Below are 11,167 nucleotides of genomic sequence, written 5' to 3'. Positions count from 1 at the left end.
AGATCAGGTGCGCCTGGCTGCGCAGACCGGCGAGCGTCCAGGAACCCTGAGCTCCAGGTCGAAAGGAGCTGCGACTGCATTTTTTTTTTCCTTCCAAGGTAAATCCCTTATGCCCTGGATAATTTATTTAAAATACTCCAGGATTCTACCCTCAGAGATTCTGATTCAGGCCAGGAATCCACAGGCTGGATTCTTAAAACAGGTGGTTGGGAACAGTCTGACCGCACACAGGCGTCTTCCTTCCAACTCAGACATTTGCGTCCTCCTACTTCCCTGGCCAAAGGCTTATTATCTTAGATTCATTAACCAGGTCCCAAATTGACTTTACCCCGTAAACATGTGGTCGTTTCAATCACTTTTACTTAGAAACACACTAGGTTTATACCGAACACTTGGTGGGTGCACATCCCCCACCTGTTCCCTTAAGGGATCTAACTGTATTTTTTTTTGTTTTTGTTTTTGTTTGTTTTTTGAGAGGTTTTTGCTATAGGGCGCGTGTACTCGCCAGAAAGACAGAGAGAGACAGAGAGACAGAAAGCGAGAAATCACCCCCCAGGGGGGGTGGCCATGCCACAATCCCTTCTCCTTCATTCTCCTCTCGGGATCTTGGGCACACACGCACACTGGCGTGAGTTTTAAGCCACCAGGTCCAGGACGCGAACTACGGTCGACTATGTGGGAGTCCAGCAACATAGCCATTGCGCTAACTGCTGGTCCCAGGATCTAACTGTATTTTGAAGGAGTTCATAAAAGAAAAATGATTGATATTTGCCATTCTCCAAGGTCTCCCTGCATACATACACACATACACCCCTACCTACCCCGCCTACCCCTGCCCCCTGGAGGCCTGTTCTCTGCCTCTACTAGGCCTCTAATCCCACCCTCTGGTCCACTCATCCAGGCCCCTGACCTTCCTGCTTCCTTTCGGTTTACATGTGGCATGAGTCCAGTTGACCTTGGGCTACATTTGTTGAACAATACATATCATCTCCGGAAAAGCTTTCCTGATAACACAGACCAAAGAATTCCAACTACATACAAGAGTTAAATGCTATCTAAAAGTTTCCTTGGCTAATGGAGTATCAACTTGATTACCCAGAGAAAATAAGTATAATTCTCCAGTCCCACTTTTACAATACACGTTCGTGCCTCTGTGCCTTTATAAGGCATGCTAGTGGCCTGCTCGCTGCCCCTCTTCCCTGCCCATAAACTCCTACTCATGCTTCAAGGCCTACCCTCTCCCACCCCGTGCTCCCACATTACCTGTGTGTGCTGCTTCGCTAGAATGTCTTTTGTTAAATTAGATGGCGGTACACGTCTCTCCCCTCAGCTGAGTGTGGGCCGTGTAAGAGCGGGAACTGACTTTTATTGACTTTTGAATCCAATGTGGCGCCAGGTGCAAAGATCATGCAACAAGATGCTTTTTAATTTAAACTGAATTTTCATTTATAAAAGTTAAGACTCTCCACAAGTTTTGCCCACGGGTAAATAGTCAAGGTAAGAAAATAAACATCTAAGGAAAATTGCATTACTGTCTTTTAAGTCTAGGGAGGCTCTTAGAGCGAATCAAACAAGAGGGTATGGGGACCAGCAGTTAGCATAATGACTATGTCACTGAATTCCCAGGTAGTAGACCACGGTTCAAGTCCTGGACCTGGTGGCTTATACTCATGCTGAGCATGTGTGTGTGCATGCCTAAGATCCCAAGAGGAGAAAGGAGGAGAAGGGATTGTGGCGTGGCCATCCCCGGGGGCGGGGGGATTTCTCGCTCTCTGTCTCTCTGTCCCTTTCTAGCTCTTCCTCAAGCGCATGCACCCTGTAGCAAAAAAAAAAAAAAAAAAACTCTCCAAAAAACAAGACAAAACAAAACAAAAAAACAAGAGGGTATGTGTCTTGTTTGGGTGAGCAGAAAAGATTGTTGTGGCTGGGCATAAGGAGACTATTCATTGCTTGAAAACCACGATGGCTCAAGGAAAACCGCACGCAGAGCTACAAATGAAGTCTGACCACGCACTGCTCTGTCACCCAGAGGTGGAGGGATCCTCATGGCCACCAGAGGAACAAGCCGTCTTCAAGGATCAGGGTAGAGCTTCTCATGCCAGAGCAAGGCCACTGTGGGGAAATTCTGCTTTTCCTACCTTTCTTTCTTTTTTCTTTTAAGAATTATTTTACCTTGATTTTTTTACTTATTTATTTTTCATTTGACCAGAGAAGGAGAGAGAGAGAGAGAGAGAGAGAAAGTGAGAAAGCAAAGCCCCCAGTCGGGGACTTGAACTGTGGTCTGCTACGTGGGAGTTCAGCGCCCTTAGCCACCACACTACCTGCCAGCCTCTCCTACCTTTCTTAAACTGGAATTAGAGTACCTACATCGAGAAGAGAAAAGATGAGAGAGTAAGAGGGAAGAGAATTCCAGAATTTTATGAAAATAGGAAGAAACTTTCTCATCCATTCAGAAATGATCCTCTCAGGCCCCCGTGGGAAGAGTTCTGAATCACTTACTCCGGCCAAAATGCTTTCCTCACTGTCAAACTGGCACACATGAAGTTAAACGTAGCTTCAGCCCTGTTTTCTTCAATTTTCTCACAACCGCTAAAATTGCCATTATATACCATAAGTTTACATGCAATCTGATGAACAAAAACCCCCCAAAATAAAAAACCACACACAAAACATTTATCCAAAAAAAAAAATTTTTTTTTAATCCTTTGAAGTAATACCATTAAACTGGATGGGAGTTCATGGGAATTCTTGGGCCTATTTCTCCTCAAGTGTACGTTCCCAATGCATGAGTTTGGAAATTGGGAGGACAGGCAGCAAGCAGGAAGAATACACTGCAATACGCATTTCATTTGGTTCCAAACAAGCAGCTTTAAAAAAAAAAAAGGCAAAATACATAAACAAAGTGCGTCAGTTCCCACAAGTTAGTGTTCAAGAGGCCCGAGGACAGTGCTAGAACCAGCCAGGAGTCCCTCCCTGGCAGACCTCTGATTGTCTTCAGAGAATATTCAACCAAGAAAAAAAAAAAGGAAGAAATGAGCACTGAGTCTCTCAAGAGAAACAAACCACGTTCCCAGAGAACCCTGCGAGAAGACTGTCCAGCTAAAGCATCCCCTAAGCTTCATAACCTCCCTCAGTCATTTGCTTTGCGACTTCATGTACCCCCAAAGCCCACCTTCAGCTTTCAACACTATCTGTCCCCTCCACTCTGCCAAGTTAGGCATGCAGTAAGAATGACTAAACCAGGTGGAACCCTTCAGCCGTTTGCACACGCCCTGAGAACAGGGACCATCCACGATGGGGTGCCCCGTTTCACTCGTCAATGTGATCCGTTCCCTCCAGAAATCACGCGAGGCCCTCGGCTCCCGTGGCCCGGGGTCCACACTTCACTACAGGCACTGAAGACTTGCCTGGCAAGGCTACGTGGCTTGCTCCCCTTTAAAACCCGTCCTCTGTGATCGGCATAGCACCAGGACAGAACAGACCCGACCAGTGTGTCGTCGGACACGGCATGAAGGGGAGGAGAGTCTTAGGCCTACTTTATCCCAACTCTCCACTTCCGGTTTTGCTGGTTTCTGTGAAGAAAACAAAGAAACAACCCCAAAACTCAGACTTCAACACCCTAGCCAAGAAAATCACTCTGCAGTGCACTGACCACCCGGCTTCCACACCTTACCCCTGGCCTGGGACAGGTACTGAGGAAACACAAGACGGGGCGAGCTGGGAACCAGGTACCTCTGGACTGGGCCCTGATTAGGAACGCTCACACCCACACCCCATGTCATGGGGAGCTTTTTCAGATAAATTCAAATTTCTAAAGTGTGCACATTCTCACATGTGAGGGGGGTCATCAAAACTCACAAGTGAAGCATTTACGGTAAGTAAAGGTGTGGGAAAATGACAATCACAAGAAATGACACTGCTTTTTGCTTCTGCAGGAGGCTCCCTGTCCTAGAGTTTCTGAGCCAGCACCAGGACTGCGACGCAGTTCTTTACGGTGGACACAGGACCAAGGAGAGGCTTTTTTCTGGAGAGGTTTTTTTTTGGTATAGGGTGCATGCACTTGCCAGAAAGACAGAGAGAGACAGAGAGACAGAAAGTGAGAAATCACCCCCAGGGGGGATGGCAATCCCTTCTCCTCCATTCTCCTCTCAGGATGTTGGGCACACACGCACACGCGCCCAAGGTGAGTTTAAGCCACCGGGTCCTGGAGTCAAACTACAGTCAACTACATGGGAGTCCAGCAACATAGCCATTACGCCAACTGCTGGTCCCTAAAGAATTACTTTATTTAACTTTTATTTATCCATTTATTTTAGTTTGCCCTGAGAGTGATGGTGTGTGTGTATCTGTGTGTGTGTGAGAGAGTGAGCGAGTGAGCGAGCAATCCACCAGGTCTGGGACTCAAACCGAGGTCGGCCATGTGGGAGTCCAGTGCCCTTAACCACTATGCCACCTGCTAATTCCGAGATGCAGATTTTTAAAAGGGCCTCACCGGGATTTATACTTCATCTCTGTTAGCAACGCCTTCATTTTCCGAAGAAGGAATGTTCTCCTAATCAGGCAGGACACTTTTGAATGTCCACACACGTGCACGCGTCCGAGCACGTGGAACATGACACGCAGGCCCAGACCATGTCCCCAAGCTCTGAGCAATGCGCCCAGCCCTTTTGTGGGGAGCAAGCAAACCGTGCCCGGTGTCCTAAGAAGCACTTTTGGTGACAGGGGCCAAGTGAAAGTACGTGCTTCTGACAGCTGTCCCAGCGTCCCATCGAGTCTGTCTCTCGGAAACACGATGGGGTTTGAGAGAGGGGAGTGGTTCCAAGTCCTCACCCACCTAAGGCCTCCTAGAGTTTCTACACTGTATTCAGGTGCCGCGTTAGTGAACAAATTGGTGCTACACAGAGAGGCCCAAATGTATGCCCCTCCTCTGTTGGTGAGAGTCATTTTATTTCCTAGAGAAGAGGCATGCACATTCAGGCCATGTTCTGAACCTGCTTCTGTGTCTGCCTCTATCGTAACCCAGAATTTGCTGAGAGGCTCGTCTTTCCCAGAGGTTGGTAAGCACCCCTGCCTGACAGTTACGGGTGTACTGCAGGCGGCACCCGTACAGGTAGGCACCGACTTCACACGAATGCATCCTCTGCGTCAGCTGCTTTAACTCCACTTCAGACAAAAAGGATGAAGGCGGTCTGTAAAGGAAAACACCGGAGCACCGGCTCCGGAAGTCTACACAGTACAGTCAGGACGCCACGGCCGAGCTGCACGGGCAGGAAAAAGCTTCCCGCACACTCACGTGACAGTAAGAGTCCAGCACTGACCAGCCAAGGCCCAGGAGGACACAGCCTGTGAACCTGCTTCTGAGCCTGTCAGCACAGGGTAAAACCATGTTCAGGGAAACGTTCTGACCTCAGGCAGGCTTGGGGGGACCAACTGCAGGTGAGATCTGGACACGCGAAGGTCCTCGCAATGCACCTGTCATTTCAGGGGCTGGGTTCTCTGAAAGCAGGGCTCACGCACCGATGTGCACCGTATGTTACAGCTCGTCAGACCTCGTCAGACGTCAGACCTGTTTCAGCCTCACAGGAACCAGACTGTCCCTACTGTCCAGCCTAGCCTCAGTTCACTGGAATCCAAAGTTGATACTTAAGGAAGTGCTCTTAGGCTAGCCCACGTCTGGTGGTTACGGCGGGTGGATCCCACATGGCTGGCTGTGTGGTCTGAGTCCCAGATCTCGTGGCTTGGAAGACATTTCAGGCGTGTGTGCATGCATGTCCAGAAATCCCAAAAGGGGAGAAAGATGGAGGGAAAGGACTGCCGTGTGACCGTGCCCTGTGGGGGTGTGGGGGGAGGAACGCTTTCTCGCTGTCCCTCTCTCTGTGTCCCTGGCTGGCAAGAGTGCACACCCTCTGGCAAATTAAAAAATAAAAATGAAAATAAAAGCCCTGTGCCATATTCCCTGTTCATCTCTTATGTAGTACCTGCAAGTGAGGCTGGAACTTCTTTTTTTTTTTTTTTGAGAGGTCTTTTGCTATAGGGCATGTGCTTGCCAGAAAGACAGAGAGAGACAGAGAGACAGAAAGCGAGAAATCACCCCCCCCCCATGGGAGATGGTCAGGCCGCAATCCCTTCTCCATTCTCCTCTCGGGATCTTGGGCACGCACGCACACATGTCCGGCGTGGGTTTAAGCCGCCAGGTCTGGGACTCGAACTATGGTCGACTACATGGGAGTTTAGCGATACCGCCATTATGCCAACTGCTGGTCCTGGGACTTCTTCTTTAATGGAACTGCCCAGTCAACTTTATGCCCATAGGAGAAAGCAAGAAGTGTTAAGAGAAGCCCCACCTCCTTGTCCAATTTAGTCAGCCTTCCTCTAGGAGAAAGCGGAGCTTGGGTAATCACAGCACGGAGGTTGTGTTTCACCGTCCAGGGGCTCCGTCCCCTCATCTGGGGAGGAGCTGCTTCTAAATTCCGTGGCTTCTGGAGAAGTCAAATGAGAGTTCAGTAAATTCCTTCTAAGAGAACTATGTTTCATTTTCCTAATAAGACAGTAATATGAGACTCTAAACATTAACTCCAGAAGGTTTTTTTTTTTTTCCTTTTTATTTTGTTCCATCGATCTTTCTCAAGAGACCGTCTCTGCCTTATCCCGGGCTGTTGAGCTCTCAGAGAAGTTCACTAAACGAGACGACCGCACTCCACCCTTGAATGCTGTTCCCCAGTACCATGTGTATGCTTCTCTTTTACGGACACAGAACTCACCTTTTAAAAACTGGCTCTCTGAGTAAGGTCAAACATTTTAACTTTGACCCCACTGAAGTGTCTCTCTATTGGGGTGTCAGGAAAATCAAGACGCATTTCTGCACAGAAAAACACGTCAGGACTTTCCCGACGACCTAGCAGATGTACCTGGTCGGGATCTAAGCAGTATTTATGCTTCAATACACGATTTGGGTGGAGGGCTTGAGTTAACGGGGTTCACGAACTATGCAGTGAAGGGAGGGTCCCAGCTACAGACTGAGCGCCAGTGTCCCCAGAAATGGGTGGGGAGGGAGAGAAGAGGGAAAAATTTTAAAAAGTCGTTTTAAATTTGCAATTGTTCTACCGTGTATTAGTACAATTTTTTAGAATTTACTCCGTTTGCAGTTTTAAAATATTCTCAAATCTCCAAGGAAGAATGATTAGATTATAAGCTTGCAGGTGATCAGAGTAATTTCAAAAACAAACAAAAACCAAGCAAACCAAAACGCCAACCACTCGACGAAGTGGATCACTTGAAGGTGGCGGTCTGCGTGGCTGTCTTCCTTCCTCGTGGCTAGAACAGCACAGCAAGGCTATTCTGCAGTGCTAGGGCTAGTGGCGCGATCACACATGAAAGTTCGCCTGGAGGTCCGTGTCAGCTTGAGGCTGGTCAAAGCACACACACACCCGGGGCAGCTCGCGGCCTCGGCTTTGAGGCATCTGCATCCCATATGTCCGACCACACAGTTTAGGGTCCTGGATGTGAAGGCGTGGAGGACACGCCAGTCGGTGGAGGAGAAGGAATTGCGGGGTGACCATGCCCCCTGGGGGTAGGGGGTGCTTTCTCACTTTCCCTTTTGTCTTGTCACTCTAACAAGCGTATGTGCTTCCTGGCAAATTAAAAAATAAAGCAAAGAAACACCTAAAAGAATACTGAGTGGTAAATGGGCATCCTTGGACTGCGGATTATATTCACTTTAAAGGTTTAACCAAAGAGGGGCCAGCATTAGAGTAATGGCTATGTCGCTGGACTCCCATGTAGTCGACCACGGTTCAAGTCCTGGACCCGGTGGCTTAACTCACACTGGGCTCGTGTGTGTGCGTGCCCAAGATCCCGAGAGGAGAACGGAGGAGAAGGGATTGCGGTGTGGCCATCCCCCTTGGGGGGTGATTTCTCACTTTCTGTCTCTCTCTCTTTCTGGTGAGCACACATGCCCTATAGCAAAAAAATCTCTCAGAAAAAAAAGAAAAGAAAGGAAGAAGGGGAAAGGGGTTTCAGCGTGGATCTGAGGAACACCCACGGACTTTCACCCAAAGTAAGGGCCCTAGAGACAAAACAGGTAAGACAGTGTTCTCTCCCCCGCCCCGCAACTTCTGTTACACTTTTAGTGTTCTTGTAGCTTTAAAATGGCATCATCCTAAAAACCGCACACAGGCCTGTGAGCTCACTCACCAACACAGGTAGCCAACCGAGGAACTTCTAAGAATAGGTTTGAAAACGGATTCAAGTGTGACTATACATTCAAGACCCTAGAGCCACGGAGTCATCCCCAAAATGAATTGTTTTAATTTAAAAAAACCTTAAAAACACAATGACAATGAAGCACTGAGGTGGCCTAGGCATCGTCCCTACTCGGTGCTGACTTAAAGCTGTGTCTTCTTTCTCCAGGACAGAGAAAGCAGAGGACAAAGTTCAATCTACCATGGGAAGGAACAGAAGGAAGGGGCACGGCCGAAAGGGTGTTTCCGGCAGCCTGAGTTACTGTTTTCAGACCACGCACGCCGGAGACGTTTGTTCTTTTTACTTGAGTCCTTTTCTCACAATCTTCATTTTTTCAAAACGGCAGCCTGCTGAGCAAGAGGTGTCCACACCTCCACTGGCAGAGAGCTTTTGCTTTCTGTGCACAGCTGCTGCTTCCTCAGCGGAGGTCCTCCTTCCCCGAAAGTGCAAAGAGAGCGAGCCGACGCCTGGGGGCCCAGAGCCCTGGGCTGCTTCAGCCCCCTGGAGAGCCGGGTGCGGTTCGCGGCGTTGTGCTTCACAGATCCAGCTCACTTTGGTTGTCCTCAGTTGGCAAACTGTTCATAAAAAGCAAACTTGATCCTCTCTATGTGATGGCAGAGTTTGATGGCGGGGCCCAGTTTTAAGTCCATGCACTCTTGAACAGTGGGAAGGGTAAGGAGCAGCAGGGCCTGCCCGTCGATTTCCTGTGAAGGAAGGAAACACGAAGTATTGGTGACGTGAAGTCAATGGCAGCTCAGTCAGGGCAGCCCCGGCCGGCTTTGACTTGGTCAACGTCACGGTCCCTGTGCTTTTCTGTCTTCGTGTTTCCCCTGTAAATTTCTCCACAGTTCTCCCTACTAACAAGCCCTCAGAATTAACAATGCAATTTTACCAAGGATAAGATTATGAGCAATCATGCTATGATTAATTGTCCTTATCTTTTTTTATAATAATGATTAGCTTCTTTTAAAAATTAGCCTCTGGGGGCCGGCAGTTGGTGTGATGGTTAAAGGTACTGCATTCCCACCTGGCTGACAGCAGTTCGAGTCCTAGACCTGGCAGCTTTTTTTCTCACTTTCCCTTTCTCTCTCTGTCTCTGCCTGGTCAAATTAAAAAAAAAAAAACAATAACAAATGAAATTAAATAAATAAATATTTCTTTAAAAAAAAAAAGAAAATAAAAGAAAAAAGAGCATCTGTAGGGGCCAGCAGGTGGTGTGGTGGTTAAGGTGCTGGACTCCCACAGGGCTGACCGTGGTTCATGTCCTGGATCTGGTGACTTGCTTTCTCACTGTCTCTCTCTCTCGCTAACTCTTTCTCTCGCTAACTCTTTCTCTCTCTCTGGTGAGCACACGTGCCCTATAATACATTTAAATAATAACAATAAATAAAATTAAATCTTAAAACAATCAGCATCTGTAATAGCTAAGGTTCCAGAATGGTGATCCATTTTTAGGTCAGTTTTGCTGATACTCAGTGGCCTTAAATAAATACTGATATAGATTTATTTTCATAGTTGAGGAGGTTCAAAACGAAACATCTTTGAAGAGTTCATCAGATTTTTTGTTTGTTTTTTTTAGAGAGATTTTTGCTTTATGCTACATGCACTCGTCAGACACAGAGAGAGACAGAGACAGAAAGCTAGCAATCACCCCCTGGGAGGATGGCTACACCCCAATCTCTTCTCTCTTCTCCTCTTAGGATTTTGGGCATGCACACACACATTCCTGGTGTTTTAAGCTGCTGATCCAGGACTTGGACCACTGTCGACTATGTGGATCCAGCGATGTAACCATTACGCCATCTACTGGTTCCGGGCTAGCCAGATTTTTTTTATGAATGTTACTGAATAGTATTAATTACAAACTACATTGAGGTTTGCAGTTAATACTTTGTGTCACATTTTCAAAGAGTCCCCTAAAAATGTTTCTTTTGATACAATGAGTTACCAATAGCAGGGCTAGTTAGTGCACCCAGCGTCTGTGGTGCAGAGACTCCGTAGAATGAATTCTTACTGCTTTGTGTTTTGTTTTAAACCATTTACATTTGGGGGCAGGGATTGGAATAAAATTCTCAGGAAAACCGAAAATACAATGATAATCTGCTTCAGCTACAGAGCATGTCAAATACATAACTTTTAATCATCTTTCCACTCCGCAAAAGGGAACTCCTGGGTTGTCAGAGAACTCATGATGCATTTTTGCATAGAAAACCATGTCATGACTTGGGACCAAGCAGCATAATGATGGCGTAGTGGCTATGTCATTGGACTCTCGTGTCCTCGAATGCCGTTCGAGTCCCAGACCCGGTGGCTTGAAACTCACGCTGCATGTGTGTGCGTGCGTGCCCAAGACCCCGAAAGGAGAATGGAGGAGAAGGGATTGCTGGGTGGCCATCACCCCTGGGGTCAGGGGTGGTGATTTCTCGCTTTCCGTCTGTCTTTCTGCCTGTTGGATGAGTGCATTGACCATAGCAAAAATCTCTTAAAAAAAAAAAAAAAGAAAAAGAAAAAAGAAAAAGGAAAAGGAAAAAAGAAAAATGCATCATGACTTTTTTGACAACCCAATAAAACAAAATTTGGGGTTAAAACATTTTTCTTAACACTCAAATATTAACTATTAGGTTGTCAGAAAAGTCATGAGGTATTTTTTTCTATGCCAAAACGCACCATGACTTGCCCGACAGCCGAATATTCACCCACAGCTCTTTGCTGACGTGACACCTTACTAAAAACCGCAGGCCCCTGTGATTACCTGGTCCAGGAATATCCGAGCCAGGGGAGCGCAGTCGGTGGATCTGATGAACCGCACCACGTCCGCCACGCTCCACTTCAGGGGGTTGCTGTCCAGGTGAAGCCTCTCGGCCACTTCGATCCTGATCTCCTTCGTTTCCCACAACAAAATTCAACAAAATGGTGTAAGAGCGGT

General features: G+C 47.4%; 1 protein-coding gene across 4 annotated transcripts in view; it reads right to left on the bottom strand.

The window, feature by feature from the left end:
* Window positions 1-8,284: 8,284 nt before the first annotated feature.
* SFMBT1 (Scm like with four mbt domains 1) overlaps window positions 8,285-11,167 on the bottom strand; it is a 101,879-nt gene continuing 98,996 nt past the window's right edge. For all 4 annotated transcript variants that reach the window (XM_027768599.1, XM_027768598.1, XM_014584506.2 and 1 more), the window contains one exon: window positions 8,285-8,945. In XM_027768599.1, coding sequence (XP_027624400.1) covers window positions 8,805-8,945 — 141 coding nt within the window. In that variant the 3' untranslated portion in view covers window positions 8,285-8,804. The remainder of the gene's footprint in view (window positions 8,946-11,167) is intronic.

The sequence above is a fragment of the Tupaia chinensis genome, unplaced genomic scaffold (assembly GCF_000334495.1).
Source record: "Tupaia chinensis unplaced genomic scaffold, TupChi_1.0 Scaffold147003_1, whole genome shotgun sequence".
Taxonomy (NCBI): Eukaryota; Metazoa; Chordata; class Mammalia; order Scandentia; family Tupaiidae; genus Tupaia; species Tupaia belangeri.
The sequence above is the reverse complement of the archived record's forward strand: the minus strand, read 5'-3'. Positions and strand labels throughout refer to the sequence as shown.